The 23,334-nt window shown below is 41.2% G+C and overlaps 5 protein-coding genes across 7 annotated transcripts; 1 reads left to right on the top strand and 4 right to left on the bottom strand.

Moving 5' to 3' along the window:
• Positions 1-1,869: 1,869 nt before the first annotated feature.
• LOC110523523 (ubiquitin-conjugating enzyme E2 G1) lies at positions 1,870-5,501 on the top strand. The gene is made up of 6 exons (XM_021602282.2): positions 1,870-2,168; positions 2,705-2,807; positions 2,897-2,994; positions 4,211-4,389; positions 4,625-4,734; positions 4,913-5,501. The coding sequence occupies exons 1-5, from the start codon at positions 2,126-2,128 to the stop codon at positions 4,709-4,711; spliced, it is 510 nt and encodes a 169-aa protein (XP_021457957.1). The 5' UTR covers positions 1,870-2,125; the 3' UTR covers positions 4,712-4,734; positions 4,913-5,501.
• Positions 5,502-5,646: 145 nt separating this feature from the next.
• LOC110523522 (actin-related protein 2/3 complex subunit 3-B) lies at positions 5,647-8,271 on the bottom strand. Its single transcript, XM_021602281.2, has 7 exons — positions 8,136-8,271; positions 7,566-7,665; positions 7,190-7,266; positions 6,726-6,794; positions 6,439-6,565; positions 6,235-6,329; positions 5,647-6,112 (listed from the first exon to the last, which is right to left on the bottom strand). Exons 1-7 carry the CDS (start codon positions 8,139-8,141, stop codon positions 6,050-6,052), a joined length of 537 nt encoding a protein of 178 aa, XP_021457956.1. The 5' UTR covers positions 8,142-8,271; the 3' UTR covers positions 5,647-6,049.
• A 51-nt stretch (positions 8,272-8,322) lies between these two features.
• atpbb (ATP-binding domain 1 family member B) lies at positions 8,323-10,769 on the bottom strand. The gene is given in 8 exon segments (NM_001165158.1): positions 8,323-8,629; positions 8,788-8,916; positions 9,038-9,134; positions 9,295-9,410; positions 9,524-9,648; positions 9,790-9,957; positions 10,042-10,150; positions 10,582-10,769. Coding segments are annotated over 8 exon segments (858 nt in total). The 5' UTR covers positions 10,630-10,769; the 3' UTR covers positions 8,323-8,563.
• A 2,328-nt stretch (positions 10,770-13,097) lies between these two features.
• LOC110523521 (vacuolar protein sorting-associated protein 29) lies at positions 13,098-15,856 on the bottom strand. 3 transcript variants are annotated; one of them, XM_021602279.2, is made up of 5 exons: positions 15,754-15,842; positions 14,944-14,955; positions 14,006-14,197; positions 13,646-13,881; positions 13,098-13,502 (listed from the first exon to the last, which is right to left on the bottom strand). In XM_021602279.2, exons 1-5 carry the CDS (start codon positions 15,754-15,756, stop codon positions 13,385-13,387), a joined length of 561 nt encoding a protein of 186 aa, XP_021457954.1. In that variant the 5' UTR covers positions 15,757-15,842; the 3' UTR covers positions 13,098-13,384. The 3 variants fall into 3 exon arrangements, with proteins under 3 accessions (XP_021457954.1, XP_021457955.1, XP_036833054.1); XM_021602280.2 differs by lacking the exon at positions 14,944-14,955 and having other exon boundaries at positions 15,754-15,856; XM_036977159.1 differs by lacking the exon at positions 14,944-14,955 and having other exon boundaries at positions 15,739-15,771.
• Positions 15,857-16,150: 294 nt separating this feature from the next.
• Positions 16,151-23,227, bottom strand: noc4l (nucleolar complex associated 4 homolog). The gene is made up of 15 exons (XM_021602278.2): positions 23,039-23,227; positions 22,749-22,869; positions 21,235-21,341; positions 20,221-20,328; positions 19,760-19,909; positions 19,433-19,535; positions 18,462-18,496; positions 18,306-18,356; positions 18,095-18,206; positions 17,797-17,857; positions 17,432-17,542; positions 17,142-17,305; positions 16,886-16,968; positions 16,670-16,783; positions 16,151-16,420 (listed from the first exon to the last, which is right to left on the bottom strand). The coding sequence occupies exons 1-15, from the start codon at positions 23,189-23,191 to the stop codon at positions 16,295-16,297; spliced, it is 1,599 nt and encodes a 532-aa protein (XP_021457953.2). The 5' UTR covers positions 23,192-23,227; the 3' UTR covers positions 16,151-16,294.
• Positions 23,228-23,334: the final 107 nt, after the last annotated feature.

The following is a 23,334-nucleotide window of genomic DNA, read 5'->3' as shown; positions in this document are numbered from 1 at the left end:
GTTTTCTGACAGTTTGTGCAGAAATTCTTTGCTTGTGCAAACCCACAATTTCATCAGCTATCCAGGTGGCTGGACCATCCTGCAGGTGAAGAAGCCGGAAGGGGAGGTCTTGGGCTGATGTAGTTAAATGTGGTTGGCGGTTGTGAGGCCAGTTGGACGTACTTCCAAATTCTCTCAAATTAAGTTGGAGGTGGCCTACGGTAGAGAAATTAACATCAAATTCTCTGGCAACAGCTCTGGTGGACATTCCTGCAGTCAGCATGCCAATGGCATGCTCCTTCAAAACTTGAGACATCTGTGGCATTGTGTTGTGTGAGGAAACCACATTTTAGAGTGGCCTTTTATTGTCCCTAGCACAAGATGCACCTGTGTAATGATCATGCTGTTTAGTCAGTTTCTTGATATGCCACAACTGTCAGGTGGATGGATTATCTTGGCAAATGAGAAATGCTCACTGACAGGGATGTAAACACATTTGTGCACACCATTTGAGAGAAATAAGCTTTTGGTGTGTATGGTAAATGTATGGGATCTTTTATTTCAGCTCATGAAACATGGGGCCAACACTTTACGTTGCAATTATATTTTTGGTTCAGTGTAATTGTATCCATTGGCATGTTATAATTTCAAGATATAAAGAAGGTAATGTTCCATGAAGAAATATTGTGTAGCTTTCCTTCAGCTGTTTAAAGGTATTTTTGCAGTAATGGAAGAAATTTAAAATGATTTATCTTGCTACATCCATTTTAGGACTTCTAAATTAATTATAAATCACCATTCATTGATCCTGGAAGAATATAATTTATGTCTCATGAGCTTAGATCAATGTTGTACCCCATCAGAACCCAACATATAAGCTTGTTTTACTCCAATGTTAGGAAGCAAAGTAAATGTAAACAAACACTATATGGCCTCAAAACCTGGTTAAAACTATAATTGTGATATCATGGGTTGTCAGTTTTGCAACCACAGTTTTGTATTTGAGTGGTTTACACATCCCTCAGTATTTCTACCTAAACAGGGACGGGGACAAAACTATTGCACATGTCTTGCTCTTTCTTCTTGGCGTTTCAGAGTAGGGCACCGATTAAAGGTGTTATCTTTTGGGGATAGCATTACAGGCGTGGTAGATGCACGTCGCTTAAATCGAATGATAGACGGAAAGAAGGAACTAAGCCTATCGGTTTTCCTGTCGTTTGATGAAGTGGTTCTCCCGATTTATGTAAAAGTTGGGTATGTGAAATATTCTGTGAGACCCTATGTACAGAAATTGGACACGTGGAAAGTGTAAATAAATAAATGTGTAGTAGTTGAAGAGTCAGATTAAGCATGTTTCTGTAGTTGTGAAAGGAATCACGTTCCCAAATCCCCGGAGTGCCCTGTAAGGATGAAGGTCGCAGTAGCTAGGCTCAGGACTATCAAGCAGGTGTTATATGTAGAGACAGTGAAAATTGCTGAAGGGGTGAGTAGAGTAGAGATGGTAGTGGATGTCCCACATCTGGAGTGAATGCCATCTAGGAGAAGGATCCCGACACACGAACAGTGAAGAAGGTGGACTTTGACTAGTGCAAGTGAACGCAACAAACGAATCAAAAATCTAATTAGAAGCGGCAAATAGGTTTCTGGGTCTTTACAGCCGAAATGTTACACGGACTACTGAATGAAGAGGTTGCTGTGCTGTGTATGGATCTGAATAGGCATTTAAATCCAACTGAAGGAGTACAGTGTTTTGTTTGAAATGTGCGTGCATTTGCTTAGTGTTTTTGTTGTTGTTGGTAATTAGTATGATTTTTTTCATCCAAAAACATATTTTGTTTTTTGGGGTATTTTTACTACCTCGTAGAATAGGTGGCGGCAATACATCTAATGAGTGTAGTCTGCCAATAAACCTCGAAGAAGAATACGAGCAAGGCGCATGCGGTGTTTGTGTGGGGCTTTTGCTAGCTTAGCCGTGTAACAAGCTGTGCATCCCTGCGCGAAACGATCAACCAAATAGGCCTTATTCTAACATCGGAAGCAGGCTACTGTAGTTAGGTATCTCTCTAATTCTTTGTTGTGTTATATTTTATGTTAGAGTTAGGTCAGGTCGTTGTCTATATTAGTTAGCTCAACTAATCCACATAAAATGACTGATCAATCATCACTGCTGCTTCGAAAACAACTGGCAGGTAAAATAGCTCGCTACACAACCGTTAGCTAACTTAACGTTAAACTACCACGCTTTTTACCGTTAACTTTCTACCTATAACGTTAGTGACTAATCACTTAGTAGTCGAATTATGCTGGTTTTTGCTTGTATTGAATATGTCAATTTAGCTATTTACAGCTATTAGCTACGCAATGCAAATTCACAGCTGATAAATGTTTAGCTAGCTAACGCGTGACATACCACTTCTTTGCTTGTAGTTAGCTAGCAAGCTGGCTAGTTAACTAGCGAAACACAACATTGATAGTAACGTTAACACGTTAGTAGCTAATTTGCTAAGGCTTGTGGAGTAGTGTACCAGGTACGTCACTTCAAAGCCAGCTGTCTAAAACTACATACATTTCCATTGTAACTCGTTAGCTAACTAACAAAGTTATTTGAATTCCAGTAGGATGTTTGAGAAAAGCTTGACAACACGCACGGCTAACGTTACAAGTAAAGCACATTTTCCAGGCTGGGGTATTGGGTAACGTCAGTGTGTTTGTTTAATCTTTTTAGAACTCAACAAGAACCCCGTGGAGGGATTTTCTGCCGGTCTCATAGACGATGATGACATCCATCAGTGGGAGGTGGTCGTTATTGGCCCTCAAGATACATTATTGTGAGTATGTTTTACTAACTTTGTGTGTTTGGAAAAGTCATTTGCTACCGTCCATCTGATTTGCAAATGGTCTCATCTTCTCTTTACAGTGAGGGTGGTTTCTTTAAAGCCTACCTGACCTTTCCCCATGACTACCCTCATAGGCCCCCGAAGATGAAGTTCATCACAGAAATATGGCATCCCAATGGTAATTGGTTTCATGTGCAATTCTTACTTACTTAGGCCTTTTGTATTCCTTGTGGAACATAAGCCATCGTGGAATGCTTTCATCCCTTTCTGTGCTCGCTCCACTTTCACACCTGCTGCCAAACTAACCCAGATTTAGATGCTAGATTGTGGAGACAATTTATAGATCGGCAGGTAAGGGTGCTCTCGAGCGGCTAGGTGTTCTTTACTCTTCGGCCATCAGATTTTCCACCAATGGACACCACTGCACTCTGTACTGCTCTGTAAACTGGCCCTCTCTGTATACCGGTGCAAGACCCACTGGTTGATGCTTATTTATAAAAAACATATTGGGCCTCACTCCTCCTGTCTGAGATGCCTACAGCAACCCTCATCTTCCAGCACCCATTCTGACAGTCACATTCTGTTAAAGGCCCACATCCCTGGATCGCTCCTCTTTTCAGTTCCCTACAGCTAGCCACAGCAACGAGCTGCAAAAAAACACTCAAACTGGACAGTTTTATCTCCATCTCTACACTCTTGATACTTGTGGCTGCATCATGTTTTTGTCTCTAAAATGTTGTGCTGTTGTCTGTGCCTAACAATGTTTGTGTTGCCATGTTTTGTCTTTAGGTCTCTTATGTTGTGGTGTCTCTTGTTGTGATGTGTGTTTTGTCCTACATTTAAATTGTTTATCCCAGCACGCCCCCATAGGCCTCTTGCTAGGCTGTCATTGTAAATAAGAATTTGTTATTTGACTTGCCTGGTTAAATGAAGGTTAAAAATAAAATGTGCTATCCTCTCTAGGCCTAGCGATGTCAGACCATCTGCTCTGTGCTTGGTCTCTAGGTGGTTTTAGGTCTTCCTATTTAGCGTTTGCCTTATGTGTTTTATGTTAGGGCCTGTTTTGTGATTGATTTATTGTTTCTTCTTGGTGTGTGTCCTATCCAGCACCGCTTCCTCCTCTTAAGTTGTGCTTCTATTGGGACCTGTTTTTTAATTTCCCACAGCCAGATGTTGCTGATGCAGTCTGGCCAGTGGACTCCCAGAAGTCGAATAAGATGGTGTTTAATGAATGACTTTAGTTTGTTCAGCATGTTCGTAGTAGGTATCCATGTTTCAGATCCGTACAGAAGAATGTATTTGACATTTTGAGTTCGTCTTCAGTTTTGTTTCATGTGCTATACATCTAGCCAAAGATCTGTGTTTGTGTCCTCCCCCTCTCCTCCCTCTCTCAGTGGCAAAGAATGGTGACGTGTGTATCTCCATTCTGCATGAGCCCGGAGAAGACAAGTTTGGCTATGAAAAGCCTGAGGAGCGCTGGCTGCCCATCCACACTGTAGAGACCATCATGATCAGTGTCATCTCCATGCTGGCCGACCCGAACGGCGACTCACCCGCCAACGTGGACGCAGCCGTTAAGTCCCATAAATTCAAACATACATCCTCACAGACAGGGGAAACATGCGTTCCATTCAGTTAGAAAAAGCTGAAATTATGGTGCTAGTTTGTTTTTATTGTCTCGATGTGAAATTTCACTGCTCATGATTTGTCTTGATATTTGGTAGTGGTGAAGGATACTCCACCATTTAGTTGATTGTAGTGATTGTTAAACCCAGGGTTTTGATGTACAGTTGTATTGTGCCCTGCAGAAGGAATGGAGAGAGGATCCTTGCGGAGAGTTCAAAAGGAAGGTCGCTCGCTGTGTACGAAAGAGTCAGGAGATGGCGTTTGACTAGGCCCCCTCCTCGACACAAACCCAGTGAGTTCCTTTCTGGATCCACACAGCTATAATTTCACACTCATGTTGCAGAAAGTGAGACCCATTCAGTGCCTTGGTTGGTCACTAAATAGTCTTCCATTGTGTTTCCTAGTCAGTCTTGATGCTCCTTTGTCTGTTATATTTTATGTCTGCAAGCTAACTGTTTTTTCTTTTTTAGCTGAAATTTTTACCTTGGCGGATACATCATGTCACTCTTCAATAAAGACTTTTGCACCCGTGTTCTGCTCTTAGGAAGATGTGGAATAAAAAGCCAACCCTTTTCTTTAGTTGTGTAAATAGGGTCAAGTAAATGTGTGTAGATAAACATCCCCCTCATGGTTATTGTCCAGTTCTCACCTTATACTTATTTATTTAGATGATCATGACAATTCAAGATGTATTTGTTTTGATGAGCTTATTCTTTATTTTCAACCTGCCACTGAGCCATCTATTTTAGACTTGTCTCTTATGCAATTTTGGAGTTCAGAGTATTTGAAGAGATTGTTACCAACAAAGGCTTTCGTTGCCCGTTCTATACCCCTGGAAGCCCATCCCCTCAAGTGTTCTGCAAAGTCCTTTCAAAGAGGTCAATACACTCTGCTGCCTTAAGTTGTTTTCCTGTAAGCAAAGGAAACTGTCTCCAGTGATGTCAACATCTGTCTGGATACATTTCTTCTGTGTTTGATCAATATTTTTGGGGATAAACCAAAAACATTAGCATGATGAACAGAGAATATTTTTTGTAATAAAGATCATCTAAAATTTGATTGTAAATATGTACTGTACTTGATTCTCCTTGCTGTTATAGCTTAGATTTTTAGGGACATGTCAGTTTGCCCTCATGTACACAAGTAATTTTAGATTTGGCTCAGCCTTTTTGTTTTGTGTGTATGATGAATGAAGTGATGCCACTTTTGGTAAATGTTTACTCAAGTATAGACATTAGACTGGCCCTCCGCAACACAATATATCTAATGGAAGTGGCGATGGACAAGAAATAAAACTTGTAGCTCAATAGTTCTACCCATTCACCTGTGTGACGTGAAATTGTAGGCATTTACACCCACAGTTAATGTCTATAACTTGAGCCCAATAAAGTGTTGATTTACACAATTAACAAGAAAAATACAATGCTGTTCTTACATTTTCTCAGATCAACAGGGACACATTAAGCACCAGTTTAACGTGATCAATGAAACAATAGCACGTCCATGTACTCTCAGTATAAAATCATCTTAGCCACACGAAAGTGGAGGCCCGAAAAATCCATCTGCCTCACATTAGTTTAGAATAACCTCCAGCACTCCTGAGTTGTCTACTGTCCAGGAGCTGAAAGGCTTTTGTTCATGAATTGTTTCTTGACAAAGCACATCCACCACTGAAAAAAAAAAGGTCACAGTCCAATTAAGTAATCTGCAATTTCACTTTATTGTCAATGTTAGTACTTGAGTACACTTGGGATTTAGTGTGACAGATAGGGAAGTCAAATATTAGTCTCACCTTGCTGGGTTTGTCTGTCTGGGGGTCAAACACACGGTCACACAGCCTCAGCCCCGTCTCCTGGCGGATCTGCTGCAGGTACGCCCTCATTGTCTCTGATCAGGGACAACCAGAAACCAATAAGATCAATTAAAAATAAGTGATTAACGTACTACTGGCATTCCCACATCTCATCCTGCAAGGACTTGTGCTAATGCTCCTTACCCTCTTCCTGCTTGTTGCTGGGCTTTGCATACATGGCGTTGAGCGGGAAGCCAGGTTCTCCAGGGATGGGGAAGTTAGTGATGCCCAGAGTGTACATTTCCTTCTCTCCCTGACCCCTGGAGCTGCACTGTAACAAAGAATTTGGGAGGGGAGTTCACAATACAAATGTCTTTCTTTGCATTATTCTGAGGACCTAACATTCTATAACTTAGGGAGCGGTTATTTGGATTCATTAGCCATTTAGTTCATTTGAAAATCATGTTGGCAATCAAATCAGATTCAGTTACCTTCTGTAGCTTCTTCAGACATTCAGAAATGTAAAGGGTGACGTAGATCAGAGTCCTGTCTGCCTCGTTCTGGGAAGGGGGACAGGTTGTTAACTCCAAGAATACACCAAGCCTTTTGTATTCTCATTACTACTGACTTTAGTCTATCTGTTATCTGATAACAACATGAATAGGTGTATGCGAGCAGAGCCTAGTTTCAGTCACCATCCAACTTAGTTAGAATGCTAACAGAGCTATGAGAAGATTGTATTGCCGATATTGTAGTGTCAATATTCAGAGGCAGGCTGGGGCATGTTGGAAAACTAGGGCCAAAGCACTGTAGCAAGAGGCCTAAATGATAGGTACTGTAAAAAAATAAAAAGTAACTTAATTACAACATAGACAGTATTCCTTACATGTCAGGTGACTACTTTTACAGTCACCATTTTACTCATAGACAATAAAATAATTCAGTTTTCCTTTACCTTGATTTCATAATTCTTAAAGAAGACGTTGGCTTTGAAATAGTAGATGGCCTCCTCAATGATGTCAGAATCTTTGGCTGAAATAACACGAGTATTGAGTATACAGGAAGTTAGGGAATGATGGACAAGTTCTTCAAAATAAAGAGAATCAACACGCGACTGACTCATGACACCAAATAAGGAAGAAACATGCCCCACCAGGCAACCAAAGTCAGAAGCGAATGAAAAAAACTGATGTGCAGGTTGAGAGTATGGATAGCTCAATTATAAAATCACAGAATACTTGTTCGTATCACACATGAACTTTGTCCATTATTGTAGCCTATTTTTCTAAACACCATGTGTGGATGGTACGAGTTTGCAAGCTGAAACGTACTCTCTTTTGCTGCAGGGCCCTTGAACTGGGTTTTTAGTGGCAGCATAGCCATGTTCCCCACCATCTTGGTGTCCCCATCCATCAAGCCAGAGTGGTACGCCTGCGAAGCAAATTGAAAAAGTTGATGTTTGTATAGTATAATGGCCCTTTCGTGAGATTAAGAATGTGTTCTTAACTGTCTTGCCTAGTTAAATAAAAAAAATAAACAAGATGAGAAGCCAGTGCACCTGATAGCTGTCAATAATACTAGTAGTTACAAAAGAGCAGATTAGCTAGCTAATTTAGAAATTAGCCATATTAGCTGCAAGCGCTAACATGTTAATTTGCTAGTTTTCATTTAAACTGGCAACTAGTCTGTCTCACTATCATGCAATATTGTACATCAAATTACGTAGCCAACTTCTTCTGGTGAGGTAAAGGCATCACCAATAGCTAGCAATTCTACCGTCTGTACATCATTAGGGTGCATACACGCACAATTATCATACAACTAATCCAATTTCAGTATTACTACACACTTGATAAAGGTTGTTCATTTAAGAGGTGGTCATAATATTGTAATTTACTTACCGGCATTTTAAGAAATAAATGTCAATCTTTTAACCAAGCAAAATAAAAATGTTTCGTTTGCCAGAACACTGCTTCCGCCTGTCCCACCCAACAGAATTACAGGAAGTAGACAGATGCGGTGTGTATAATATTTGAATGGCCACAGGGTGGTGCCAATTTAACATTTTCATAGCAATACTTGTGTGAAAACTGTTTTACAATAGTTTTTATTCAAAAAAAATATAATCCAAATATTCCACGGGGGGGGAGGGGGTTGCAATATCAGGGTCACAATACACTATACACAATCTTAAAATGATAACTAAAACATTTTTAAACAGACATAATAAGTCTATAAATAAATAATTATGTGGCATGATACTGCAATTAACATTTCCCTCTGACCATCAAATGTTATTCTTTTCTTTCTGGGCCTCTTATGTCACCTCTCAGTCCTCTACTTTGTCCTGAAATAAATCATCATAATTTGTGTTGTCAGGCTCCTCCTCAGGCTCCTAAGGACAGAAAAACAAGTAAAGTGAGTGAAAGGTTTTAAGTAGTTGGGAGCGCACTTAGTATACTTAGAAATGTAGTACATTACTTCCAAAAGCAGGATTATAGTTAAGCACTAGGCATACGTTTCAGTCCACATAGTGGATTTTTATGTACTTACCTTTGGCTCCTTGAACTCCAAGTCTTCTCCGTATTGTATGGAAAAGTCAATGTGCTGAAGCACTATGTTGATGCCTTCCTCATCTGTGCGGTCAAATGGCAGGAATCTCACCATGCTGTAGTCATCAATCTGGAAAACAAACAAACATATATATATTTTAAATGAATTCCAAATTCAGAAATCATTCAAAATCATTAACACCATTGCTGCCTTTTCTCTGAGCGTGGCTGTGTGCACAGCAGGAACTTACCAAGCCACAGATGGCTTTGGTCAGCTTCTTGAACTTCTTGCTCCTAATGGTGACAGAGTTGTCCTCCATCATTGAGTACATGTCTGGGTCCAGGTATCTGCATGGAGAGAGTGAGATCTGTCAGTGTCAGCCAATACAGGTCCGCTAACCATGTGCATAGGATGCATTCAGAGCCAGACACACAAAATCAGATAAACAAAGACCACTGTGACAGATAAACACATAAAAAGGAGGAATTCTTTCATTCTGGCACCTACTTTTCAATTTCCTTTTTGGCCTTGGGACTCAGCAGGTCCATTTTAGTCATTATGTTGACTGTTGGAATCTCCAAAGACACCATGGCACTCAAAGCAGCCATGATACCAGAGATGAACTGGGATGGGAGAAAATTGCAATTAACTTCAAATACTACTGTCAGAGCATATTATTGACAGAGTAAAAGGCAGCATGATCAGGAATAAAGTGGGTTAATAGTGGCCAGATTACCTTGAAGGTCTCCACCATGAACTGCGAGTCTACCAGGAAGACGCCACAAACACGGAATTCCCATTGCTGGAGCTGCTCTACGAGCTGCCTCATCACAGGGAGGTGTGTGTAGAGCTCTATTTGACCTGCAGACATCAACAACCCGTCATAATTTTAGTTAATACCACTCACTACAACATCAGCACAAACTTCTCAACAACTATGATCATCATGTTCAAAATCAGATCCATCAAAGTCCTTGCCCCTCTCTATGAATAGCACTTTACCAGGACAGTCAAACAGTATGTAGTCATCCTCCACGTGGCCCAGGCTCTCCTCCAGCCAGTCAAAGTTGTTGGCAAAGTACTCCATGCAGAACACCAGCCCTCCATTTGGGCCGAACCTCAGTGACTCATCCTCCATCACGTCATCCACCATAATCAGCTCCCGGATATCTGAGGGTAGAAAAACAACCAGTCAGTGCCACTCATTGTAATATAAACAGGACTATCACAGAACTCCCCAGAGATGTGTTTTACCTGCCATGACCGGGTAATCAAAGTGTTCAGCGGCTGGGTCTAGGTTGACCACCTGTACAGAGCGGTTTATGGCTTCTGCATGCTGGATCAGTGTCGAGCAGTAGGTACTCTACAGATAGGGGAGATTAATAAACCACAGCGGACTGAAATATCTGTGGCAAAAACATACGTGATGATATGATAACTTTTAATAGGATAAATCAAGCAACATCTACAGTACAAGCACATTAGAAAAGTGCTGGAACTGCATTTCTGACACTGACAAGTCATGGTCAATGGCAGTGCATGTAGCTCAGACCTTGGATGTTGCAACTAAACTAGCAAGCGCTAACTATAACTATTTTAATATGTGAATTGCCTTTAATTGTAAAGCATAGCCTAGCCCTTCTCGTTTAGCTACATTTTGGAATGACATGGAACAAACAGCAAACACTTAACGTTAGCTAGCTACCCACTGAAGCTAACAGTAACGTTTCAGTGTTGTGGATAGCTAACGACTTTAGCTAAAAACAAACAAGCTAGCTTAGTTAGTTAACTTACCTTTCCACTTCCCGCGGGGCCCATCACGAGTTGAGCATAACGAGGCATTTATACTATAATATCCCAAGGACTGAAACTACACAAAACAATTTTAGTCGCTTAATTATTAAAGAGTAATGTTGCTAAACCATGTCGGCGGCTACATTCACAGCTAACATGCTTGCAGGCAGAAGACATTCGCTAACTACGGGTATTGTGTGAAGACCAAAAGTTGTCGTTCGAGTGAGCAGTAGATTTTCACGCATGCGTACAAATAATCTTACCTACACGTCAATGTCAAGAATCGACAGCAACTTAGATTTTGTCAGTCAATATTATTGCTACTTCTGGTTTTGAATAAAAAAAAAACAGGTGATATTTGCTGAAAATGCCAAGACTATGTCAGAGTGCATCGGATGAAACACGATGATGGTATCTTGCCAAAAATGTATGGCTGTCTCAGTGCAATAATGGTCTTGATGTCATTCTCCAATATTATCTGCTTTGAACACTATATAGGACAAATTACATTGCACGTTTCTAATCATGTGTCTATGTCCCTTATTGAAATAGTACAATTAATTATTTTAAATGTTATATTTAAATGTTATAGATTACATTCGTTTATAGCGTTCAATTAAATTTAACATTGACATAAAGTAATAGAATAGGTCAATTCACTTCGTCAATAAATACATTCAATAGGTCAATTCAAGGACTTTAACCAGACAATGAAAATACCTATTTTCTATTGTAGAATTTCATAATTCAAAGAGAGGTAACTTTAGGAAAAACAACATGTTTTCAATATCATGATATGTGTAGATTGTAATCTGAGACGAGTTTTTCTAATGGGGACTGTGGCAGCGCATTAAATTTACGGGAAAATTGAGATTACAAAATAACCAATAAGCATTAGAATTATGTGGAAAGGCAAGTATATTAGTGAGGAACATCTTCATCAAAATATTTCAAATATCAAAATGAATAATGGTGCATATTGGCAGGCAGCAGTGTGTTCAGTGGTTTCCCTTGGAGTTACAGCCGCTCTTCTTGCTAGGGCCACTCCTCTTGGTCAACATCAAGCTCCAAGGCAACCAGACCCTTAGTCTCAGTAGGAAAGCAAAACCATATTGACATTAATGCATAATGTTGTAGTGTTTTCCTAAAGCCGTAGGAAGGCTCAAATCACTGGGGGCTCATGCTGTCCATGTGGGGTCAGACGACATTAGGAACGCTAGCTTGGAACTACTGAAAATGTATTTTAAAGAATTGATTCCCACTCCAAAAAGCAGCAAATTAATTCAGGCCCGATGCAATCACTGGGCCACGTCTGTGAAAGATTCAGCAGGCTACTGGCATGTCACACTTGGCTAAAAGACTACAGCATTTGGGGCTGACACCAGGACAGAAGCATTACATATCCACGATTGCTGATGCTTACAGAGCATGCACATAAACTCATCCAGAAACATGACCTAAAATGTGCTTCACAGATGCATCAGGACAGGGAAAACTAGTGGTTACTCTATAACCATGGTGGACACATCCTACAAGGAGGTTGGGGGACAGTGAAGTACTACAATGATGATGATGTTTAAGATTGGTGGTCATACCTGTTTGAGGCATAAGAAAAGTGCTCATAGGATTCACATTTTTTTTTTGTAGGTTCCATAAGGGAGAAGGTCCGAGTCCTAGATGTGCATCCAGAGGTTGGATGAACACCTATGTTAAGTCATGAGACAAATTAACATCATTCCAAAATTCACAGCAAGACCACGCCTCGACCACATTGTGGACCAAAGGACATATGGGTAAACCATTCTACCAAATATCCCCAATCAACAAATGAGGTGTATGGTGTTTACTTTTTTAGAATCTGATGTCAAAAACTGTCTTTTTTTGCCTGTTGTTAACCCTACAGGACATCACCAGGTTATTCTGTGTCGAAAGACAGGAAATCTAAAAAGCAGGACTAAAGTCCTCAAGGCAGTTTTTTACTCCATGCTTACATCTGTGCCTTTATCAGTGTTCATAAAAAGACAACCTGGAGTTAAATGGCTGATGACTGAGTGAATGCATGAGCTCACTGTCTATGGGGGAGCAAGACGACTTATTCTCAATCATATGACTGCATCGCTCATTTGTTTTCAGTGTTTTTACATGTGGTGTAATTTTCTTTAAGTGTTAAAGGGATACTTCGGAATGTTGGCAATGAGGCCTGTTATCTACTTCCCCAGAGTCAGATGATCTTGTGGATATCATTTGATGTCTCTGTGTCAAGTTTCGCGAGCCAATGCTAACTAGTATTAGCGCAATGACTGGAAGTCTATGGGTATCTGCTAGCATACTTCATTGCCAAAATCCTGAAGTATCCCTAAAAGTGTTTTCTTTGTCTTACAATTTAATATGAACAGGTGGCTGAGAATGAAATGGGATTCTTATTGTGGGTGAAATTAGTAAGAGAAGGCTCACTACAGGAAAATAAAAGGCCATGGAGCTACATGTACTTACAGGACATTTTACATGACAATACATAAAATTCAAAAAGTGGCACCAAATATTTATTTGAATGACATTATGCAAACGCGTGTGACAATTGCATTTTTTAAATGTATTTTTACAGACACCACATGGTGGGTGGAACACATTCCAATGCGGATGACATAAAATATTATACATTTCTTTATAGAGTTAAGCTAGCAAACAGTTATGGTAGAGCATTTTTTGTGGTTATGTAGTTGGAGCTGCAGGTAGAAAGGAATGAAACAATACACTGAACGACAGCACCCCTTGCCTCACCCCTCCCTTTTCAGCCCTGGGTTTAGGATTTCTTGTACTCAATCCTCTCCACTTTGACGTCATCTCCTATGAGCTGGTATACGTACGTCACCACTGTGGATGCTTGGATGTCCATCAATACAAAAGATGGGATGATGTTGCTGAGGAGAAGCCAAACAGGGGAGAGGAATGCTCATATTTACACACCAGTGTAATGCTAGCAGTTAGCAGTCACTTTAAAAACATCTGCTAAATGACCCAATAAATATGTCAACGGCTTAATTTGTAGAAATTCCACCATTACCTTTCCAGTGCATTGTAGGCTCCAGTTGCTGAGCCAGGGTTGATGTAGAACTTGTTCTCGTTTTCGAAGGCCTCAAACTTGTGTGTGTGTCCAGAGATGAGGATGTCGACGTCGAGCTGCCTCTGCAGCAGGGCCAGGCTTGCCATGTCCCCCCAGGGGATCACCTGGTGCCCATGGATCAGGCCGATCTTAAACTGACCTACTGTCACCACCTTCTGCTCCGGGTAGTTCAGGTTCTATAGGGAAGAGAAGGCAGAAAACACCACAGCTCATCCACTTTCCTTACCCATTAAAAGATTATACATTCATTTTGATATAATGGATTATGTAATAAAGCATAAGGGAAGCGGATATAAAAACCTCATCAAAGTCTCCCCTGACAATGTGTACGTCCCCAGCCAGTGTCTTCAGGTAGTCATAGCTCTCCTTGGTGCAGAGGTTTCCTGTACAGAGGATGTGCTGGATCTTGCCTGGCACCAACAGCTTCTTAAACTTGGCTGGTAGGGTGTTGCATCGGTGGGGGATGTGCAGGTCACCTAACACCAGGACCAACTGGCATCAAAACAGTGGATGGAGAGATGAGATATGTTGGCAGTTACAGGAGGGAGCTGTCATACTTACAAAATGTAGGCTGTCCATTAGGAGGATGACATCAAGTTTGGAGTCGATACCATTTAAACTCAGTCAACTCAGGAAATGAAATTCAACATGTGACTTGCAAATGTTCAACTAGTCTGTCGTATTGAATTTCAATTCATCTTAAAAATGCCACAACTTTGGTTCTTGAGTTGGAAGAGAACTAAGTTCTCGAGTAGGGTATATCAATACTCCATGGTAATTAGAAGATTGTTGCCAATTTGATCAAGGACTAAAGCTTGTCCCATTCCGCAAAATACTCTATCCGCACAGATATATCAGTTTGTCTGAACAGCGACGAACAAATAATTAAGGCGTATTTATTTTTCCACATCACACATTAGAAAGGTCATACTACATCACCAACCATCCAGCAAAGGGTGTGTACCCAAAATAACAGTTTGTTTTTAGAGTTGCCTCTAAATGTATCAAACAGATTGCTCAATATCCTCACCTGAATGCATGGCAACATTCTTGGTGTGTATGTGTGTTAGTATGGAAAATGTCTTTATTACCAGGACATCATTATAAGGCTAACCCTTAGAGTTTAGCGAGGTATGGAGTGTTACAATGACAGGCATCCCTCCATTAGTCTGCAAAACAAGCCTCCAGAAGAGGTAGAACAGGCAGAGTACAGGTTCCAACAGAGAGCGTGCACTTACCCGGTGACCAGCCTGAATACAGAGCAGAAGATTGGAGAAGGGGTAGGGTGGGTAACAGGGGTGGGAAGCAGGATGTATGTGGAGAGATTGACATGAAGCAAGATCAAAGATAGGAAATTAAAAAATAAAACCAGGTGGGAAAATAGTGAAAACTTAAATAAAAAATTAAGGAAACATTCCAAACAAATAAGTGTTAGTAAGGTGACAATAGATGATAGCCTTAATTGTTAGTGGGTTGCAAGTAAGATCATAACTATAGCGTGAGTGATTATAGTAGTGCCCCTACCAAACACTAACGTTAGGTTTGTGCACTGACACAAAATGTCAAAAGGTCCATAAAGTTTAAATCAAACTAAAATGACTGAATTTAAATACGTAACTTGCTGCGATGAGTAGGCATGAGAAATGACATGGTGGTAGCTAAACAACCAGAGAAAATGAAGAAATCACCTGCTAGCTGAGACATGGAGAAGGAAATTAGCTAACGTTAGCTAGCCTACTCGAGCAAACTCAATCTCATCACACAGATTCACAGACAATGACCAATTTAAAGTAGAACCCAATGCAGATTGAAATGGTGATTGATTTGAGCAGTACTGCGTTGTTATTCAGACCACTTTTTTGTCATGTGATCATCGTTCATCCATCCATCTCGGGCTAGCTAGCAGACCAACATGCTTTATATGCTGGGATCTAGAGATAAGAGTTTACGGTCACAACGCAATTAGTCCATACATCCACATACAAGCAATGTTCACGAAAAATAAACAAGGTAAAAAAAAATCTAATATTTACTTTATTTTCACTTACCATCGTCTATTTTGCTGTGTTGGGCTTCAGGAAGCAGCTACGCAAGAAAACGTAATGACGTTAACAAGTAAGTCATGCAATCAGCCAATGAATGCCGGGCAATCTTACGGAGGCCAATGTAGAACATACTCGAATGTGAGCAAGGTGGATTCCTGCCATTCTTTTTAATTCATTGCTTTACTTTCTCTCAATGCCCACATTCGAATGCATTATAGACATAATGCATAGAGTTGTGAATGTATCTTTCAAGTGCTACTCCCTCCCTGTCAAACCTTATTTAAATTCTGTATAAAATTATATCAGTCTCACAGAGATTGCAGACATTCATACCAATGAGTCAACAGCTACAAAACATTGTAAATCTTATCTGACAATAAGCCTAAATTATAAACACAGCTCACAGTTTTCTAGAAAGGTTTATTGGGGTACAACTAATTCCAAACAGAAATATGTAATCGTGGATGTGGAATGAAAAGGGGATATGGGGGAGACAGTGAGGTCCAGAGAGCTAGGTGTGCGAGTGTCCTGGGGTTGTTTGTCTCTACTCTAGAGAGAAGTTCAGGCCCAGCACCCCCACCCCCCCAGAGCCCTGCAGCAGCTGGGTGGCAGGGTCAAACTCCAGCGGCACAGTCTTGCTCTGCTTATGCTTCAGGTCCCGCTCCATCAGCTGTGTGCACAGACACAGAACCACATTCCATCAACAACATGATCAAAGCCATGCATGTACACATGTATGCACACAATTTACAGTGACAGACACCAAAACACTGACAAAGTAACATGCTAACAAATGATAAGACATTACAATTGAGATTAATATCCTCACCAACAAAGTAAAACCACTTGGGAATGTGAATCACCATGAGGACCAAAAAGTGGACGAAAGGACATTCAGAGTTTGGTCATGTCACCTCACCTCATAGGTGGATAGCTCCAGCAGCTCACTGATGGCATCCTCCTGTTGTGAAAGTGGCTTGTTGATCGCCATGGCAGCCGTGGCCACATCAGGGTGGTAATGCTTCTGCAGGGTCTACACTCAGGAGAGCAGGAGGGGAAAGTGAAGAGCACAGTGAGTTTGGCTGTGTTCATCTCTATGTATCATGTTCTTGTTTCTCTGGATACCCCTACACACCTGAATCTCCCACAGGCTGCTCTCCAGGGCGTGGCACTGGGAGGGGTCCTCCTCCTCCATCAGGTAGGGGTCATCACAGGCTTCTGTCCAAACACACAGGAAATGACAAGCCATGTCAAACAACCTATCTATTGGAAAGCCTTTTTAAGACCTAGCCTATATGTCAAACCACCACATCAACATTATCATCACAATCAAATGAATTCATTCCCATCTCCAGACAGGTGAATGTATGGGGTGAAATGGGGATACTTACCGTCTGCTCCACTAGGCCGGTGAATGAGGACTCGGCAGGCAGGGTGGCGGCGGATCAGGTTGCAGATGAAGGGCAGTACCATGAGCAGAACAGCAGGTGGCGCCGTGAGGGCCAGGCGGGACAGACGCTTGGCAAACGCTGCCACCAAGTAGACTGGCAAGTGACTGGAGAGAGAAAGAAAAGACACCATGGACAAATAGTTGATAACTGTTAACTGATTTACAGAAAGTGTGATGATAAAATGCCAGTCATCGATAGTTAATGGAGTGAACATGACAGAGAGGTCTTACGTGGAGGAGAGGAAGAGGTTAGCTAAGTGGAAGAAGCGTGCTCTGTACTTCACATGGAAAACAGAGGGCTCCAGCAGGCTGTACAACTTCTTGTAGAAATCAGGATAATCTCTGCAAACACACAGGCACACACTTAAACAGTTATTACTAGAATAGTCACTTGACTCATGTGTTGAGGGAAAGTAACTCCAACGTAAAAATATTCAATAGCTAGGACCAGGTTTTTTTTGTTCCTATGATAGTGGGTAATGTCTACCTCTGTTTAAATAGTTTGCATCCAATGCAAAAACCTAAACCTTCAGAAGCTGAGGAAGACCATGTTTGCTGGTTCAGTACCTTCTGCACTAAGAGTGTGGAATACTCACAGGTTGTGCTGATGGATGAGCACAAACAGGCCATTGAGAGCCAGCAGACTGATTGCCCCTCCTGTACAGACACAGAAAAAACAATATACAAGGAATTAACTTTCCCAGTCGTACAAAATAAAGCTACACAGAATGCCACTTTGGGTGATGAGTATGGCTGTATTACAGACGTTCTAACACACGTATGGTTACAGTACACCACAAATAATATATTTCTCGTAGTACTCTTCTCTTTCAGTACAGTGTGGCATCTAGTCAGATTGTTCTATAGGTGACAAACTATGGAAACTCAACTCACCAACATCATAGGCTGCAGTCAGGAAGTCGATCATCACTGTGGGATTGCTTATGTGGGGCAGGATGGAGTCATGGAGGATCACCAGCACCTTCTTGTACATGCTGCTGGGCAACTACAGGGTATGAAAGACATGAGACTGAAAATCTGGGACTCTAGACTGGAACAAAAGACAAGTTCAAAGGTGGTCTATATGTTAAAGTGGATCTTATACCTTATACTTCAGAAACCCGAGCCACAACCGCTCAAAGGTACGCTTGTGTTCCTGATGGGAAGGAGAGATAATCATTACATTCACAGTTATAGCAATACTTCAAATCATGAGACACAAAAAGCATGTTTTCTCCAGATGATAGGGGGCTTTGCTTACTTTTAGTTTGGCTGCTTTCCAGTCTTCATGTTTAGCTGTAAAATGAACCAAGGGGCAAACAATCACACAATAAGTTAAGCCTGAGGCTGCGCAACAGAAGGAAGTCTGGAAGCTTCTTCCCCAGAGCTAAAGAACCGAATCACGTTCTGTGTATGTGTTATTTTACGCACACCTTTTTCTCCGTAGCTGCTGCTCACCCTCCCTTCACATTTCTCACTTAAGCCCCCCCCCCCCCCAACAAAAAAAACACTACAACTTTGACTGCCTGTCTGCCTCGCCAATGTTTGCAATGATGATGAAAAAATAACATGAAATCGCTATTTAGACTGCCTGTCTGTTGTGCTTACGTTTTATAATAGCCTACTGTTACAACAGACAAAGTTTGTTAAATAATCTTTTCTACAACATGTCGAAGGTTGCCGGCTACACCAGACAAAGACGTCCGATCATCGCTCCTGAGCAGCTAAAACACATCTGTGCGTAGAGAATCCCACGCATACACAGAAGCTTCAGGTGTTTAGCTGAAGAGGCATCCAGAGAATTTGGCAACTCAGCCACTCGGATAATTTAATGGCACCTTTGCACAAGAATGGTGATGGTGCATAAAGATGGAGGAATTCAGAAATGACATCATTGTTTTTAACACTACCCACAGAGTTCTTAAACTACGGCGCACAGCATGGTTCAATGTACCAGTAAACCAGCACAATTTACTTTTTTGTTTTTTCAAATTGCTACTGTCTTGGAGCTAGAATTCGGGCCATGTATACAGTGCTAATGCTGTAAAAAAAGCTGAGCAATGTACAATACGGCGAACTAAGCATTTGTGCTAAGTACACGGGGGCCTCCATCTTTATGCACCTTCCCCATTGAAAAATATGGACAATTTTAAGAACATGTTGCATACAAGTTACTAAAAATGCATTGTTTTCATTTTAATATATAGAATAAGAGCAAAACAGCAGGCTGACCTTCCTGTTTGACCAGGTAGTTGGTGAGTTCTGACTCCTGGCTAGGCATGTTGATATTGGACAGCAGTGTGAACACGTTGTTCTGGTAAATGGGCATCACTGCCTGAAGAGACAAGACAAGACCATTCTAAACAAACAACATCAATCAGATATGACAGCCCAACACTTGAGCTAAGGCGTGGAGCACAAGTCAACTGAGGTGATTAAAGACAAAATAGTCAAGAATGTTAAAAATACATAACTGCTATAGAACAAACACCTAAACAAGTTACTTTACACCATCTCATTTAGAGCCTCCAAACAGACATTAGTCCTGGCGGGGCTTACCCCTTTGGTTTTGTCCATCACCCTGCCCACGTTTTCACGGACAGAGCTCATGACGTAGTAACGCACATCCTCCATATCCAGGTACTCCTGAAATCTGGAGATAAGAAGCGCCATATCCTCCTCCTGAGAGAGCAGCCGCTCCACCACTGCCTGTTCACAGAGCAACGGATCGTTACAGACAAAATCTCAATGTAACAGGTATGGGTCAGTTGGTGGAGCATGGCGCTTGTAACGCCAAAGATTGTGGGATCGATTCCCGCTGGTGCCACAAATACTAACAATGTCTGCACACATGACTAAGTTGCTTTGAATAAAAGCGGCTCATAAATGGCATAAATACAGGCGGTTCAGTTTCAAACTTGCATCTTTGGTGCGCAAATGCACCCTTATGACAGTTTAAATTGTGCAACATTTGTGCCAGGCAACTAACATGTAGTACAGTATTTAATTGAAACCCCTACCTGGATGAGTTCTCTTGGGAAGCTGTAGTGTTCACTCCAGTCCAAGTCTTGGAGGGGGAACTTTCCTTCCATGGAGGCAAACTGCATCAGTGCACACAGGGCACTCTCCTGCATCGGAATAAATAGCATCGTCAGCCCAAACACACAACATGACTAAATCTTTCATTTAAAATAAGTACATTTCACACACACCACACGTCACTAATGATTAGGACCAATGGTTTTTCTTTACCGTGTGACCAGACCCCAGAAAAACACCAGGCACTAATAAAATCAGAACTTATGAAGCAGCTGACCTTTTATTCTAGTGCCTAAATCAGACTGAGATACCAATTACTGGTATACAGTCTGAAACAAAGCACTGCAAAAAGTTTAATTACAAGCCAGAATGTTAAATAAAATAACATTTTAACTTACTTAAACGGTTGTCTGTGCAGTTGGTCCTTTAGTGGGTCAACATTTTTGACAAAATATCCACAGAAAAGTATTACTTACCAGACTTTTTAGAGTGCCAGTACTGCTGTTGAAATGTATACCCCTAGCACATGTGCAAAACCATGTAAACACCTGCAAGACTTCAGTTAGTGCATGTACTTCCGTCTTGTGCACGTGCTTTAGGTCAAGAACAAACAACTCTTGATTGCCACAGACTGAGACTTGCGTTTTGAAGTCGTTTTAATAAAAAAGTTTCCTGTGGATATTTTGTGTCAAATTTCAACCCACTGAAAGACAAACCTGATGGCCAATCGGCAGAGTACGTTCAAATATAATTTTATACAACATTCGTGACCGACAAGGGACATTTAGTTGTTTTTTTCCCCTATGTGCCACAATTGGGACTAACTAGGGCCTAGAGTTTTCTTAGCCTGGTTGCCAGTGTTTCTGTTCTCTCGCAAACTCCTATCCTCCTGAGTGATAAGGAGTAGGTAAGAGTTCAAACTGATCTGGGACCAAGCCAGTCTTCCCTCCTGGCCCTAACAATGAACTTTTGGTGTTGACAAAAAAGTAACTCGCCTTAATCTGGTATGATTCATGGCTGATGTGCTCCAGCAGCAGCTCCAAACAACCGTTGTATCGGTGACGCATGAACATGCAGTACTTCTCATCCGCACTGCGATCACCTGCCAGGACACAAAAAGTCAATCACCGGCATAGCCTGAGGCCCAAGCAACAAGACACCTAAAGGTTTTTTTTGTTTTTTTTGTTGCAAAGTCTAACTCTATAGATGTAACTGAACAAAAGACTTTCCCAAACAGACTACATATGTTGTCCTTGTACTTGGTGAGGAAATGCCACAGAAATACTGAAGAAAAATATTAAACGCAACATGTAAAGTGCTGGTCCCATGTTTCATGAGCTTTCACTAGCTTTAAGCACCAGGTGTCAGAGCAGCTCACAACATCTGTACATAGCCCATCTATAAATTGTACGAACAACTAGCTCTTCCCCTACTGTATTTATTTATTTTGCTCCTTTGCACCCCAGTATTTCTACTGTGCACACTCATCTGTCAAATCTACCAGTGTATTAATTGCTATATTGTATTTACTTCGCCACCATGGCCTATTTATTGCCTTCACCTCCCTTATCTCACCTCATTTGCTCACATTGTATATAGACTTATTTTTCTACTGTATTATTGACTGTATGTTTGTTTTACTCCATGTGTAACTCTGTGTTGCTATGTGTCGAACTGCTTTACTTTATCTTGGCCAGATCGCAGTTGTAAATGCGAACTTGTTCTCAACTGGCCTAACTGGTTAAATAACATTTTTTTTAAATGAGCTGAAATAAAAGATCCCAAATATGATCCATACACACACACACACAGAAAAGAATATTCTCCCAAATTGTGTGAACAAATTTGTTTACATCCCTGTTAGTGAGCATTCCTCCTGTATCAAGATAATCCATCCACCTGACAGGAGTGGCATATCAAGAAGCTGATTAAACAGCATGATCGTTATACAGGTGCATCTTGTGCTGGGGACAATAAAAGGACACTCTGAAATGTGCAGTTTTGTCACAATGCCACAGCTGTCTCAAGTTGAGGGAGCATGCAATTGGCATGTTGACTGCAGGAATGTCCACCAGAGCTGTAGCCAGAGAACTGAAGGTTCATTTCTCTACCATAAGCTGAATCAAACGTTATTTTAGAGAATTTGGCAGTACGTCCAACCGGCTTCACAACCACATCCGGCTTCTTCACCTGCGGGATAGTCCGAGACCAGCTACCCAGACAGCTGATGAAACCGAGGAGTATTTTTGTCTGCAATAAAGCCTTTTTGTGAGGAAAAAGCCATTCTGATTGGCTGGGCCTGGCTCCCCAGTGGATGAGCCTGGCTCCCACCCATGTGAAATCCATAGATTAGACCATAATTAATTTATTTAAATTGACTCATTTCCTTATGTGAACTGTAACTCAGTAAAATTGTTGAAATTGTTTCTCGTTGCGTTTATATATATTTTTAGTATACCTTTTTTTCTGGTTGCCAGATCTGAGGTTGCAGAGCAAAACTGATACTCACCACCAATCAGCAACTCTTCTTTGGGCAGTTGCCCAACATACAGCTCTCCCCTCTCCAACAACGTGCTGAACAGTTTAGTACATCCATCAATCGCACAAACAACGTTCTTCTCTTTCTCTGACTGAGGATGAAAGTGGGGAGAATGTGCATTGGTATGTAATATATATCGTCAATCACCATGAGAACCATGGGGCCAAATATTGGGGGGGGGGGCTAGCTAGCTTTCCAAAACCAAGAGGCAAAGCTAACATTGAACACGCACATTAGACCGTTTCTGTTGAGTTACATACCTGAAGATACTCAAGAACGTCGAACACATCGTTGGCATGTTTCTTGCTCTGAATAATCAGATCTACTTTACCGTTGATGTCTATTTTAGGTGTTTTCACATCATTTACGGTTAAGTTTTCCGAACTCACGTTGCACCTCCTCGAAGCCGCCATTTTTCCCCCAGATGAGGGTAGTGTTGACTTCCTTTACGTTCTAATTTCGCCCCCTTGCGGTCGGCGTGTATACTGTGCTGGGCCTGGCCAAATATCTAACATAAATATTCTAGCTGTACTGTAACAAATATACTTCCATAATT

This window comes from Oncorhynchus mykiss, chromosome 5, assembly GCF_013265735.2.
Source record: "Oncorhynchus mykiss isolate Arlee chromosome 5, USDA_OmykA_1.1, whole genome shotgun sequence".
NCBI classification, from domain to species: Eukaryota; Metazoa; Chordata; class Actinopteri; order Salmoniformes; family Salmonidae; genus Oncorhynchus; species Oncorhynchus mykiss.
This window is presented reverse-complemented; position numbering and strand designations above follow the sequence as displayed.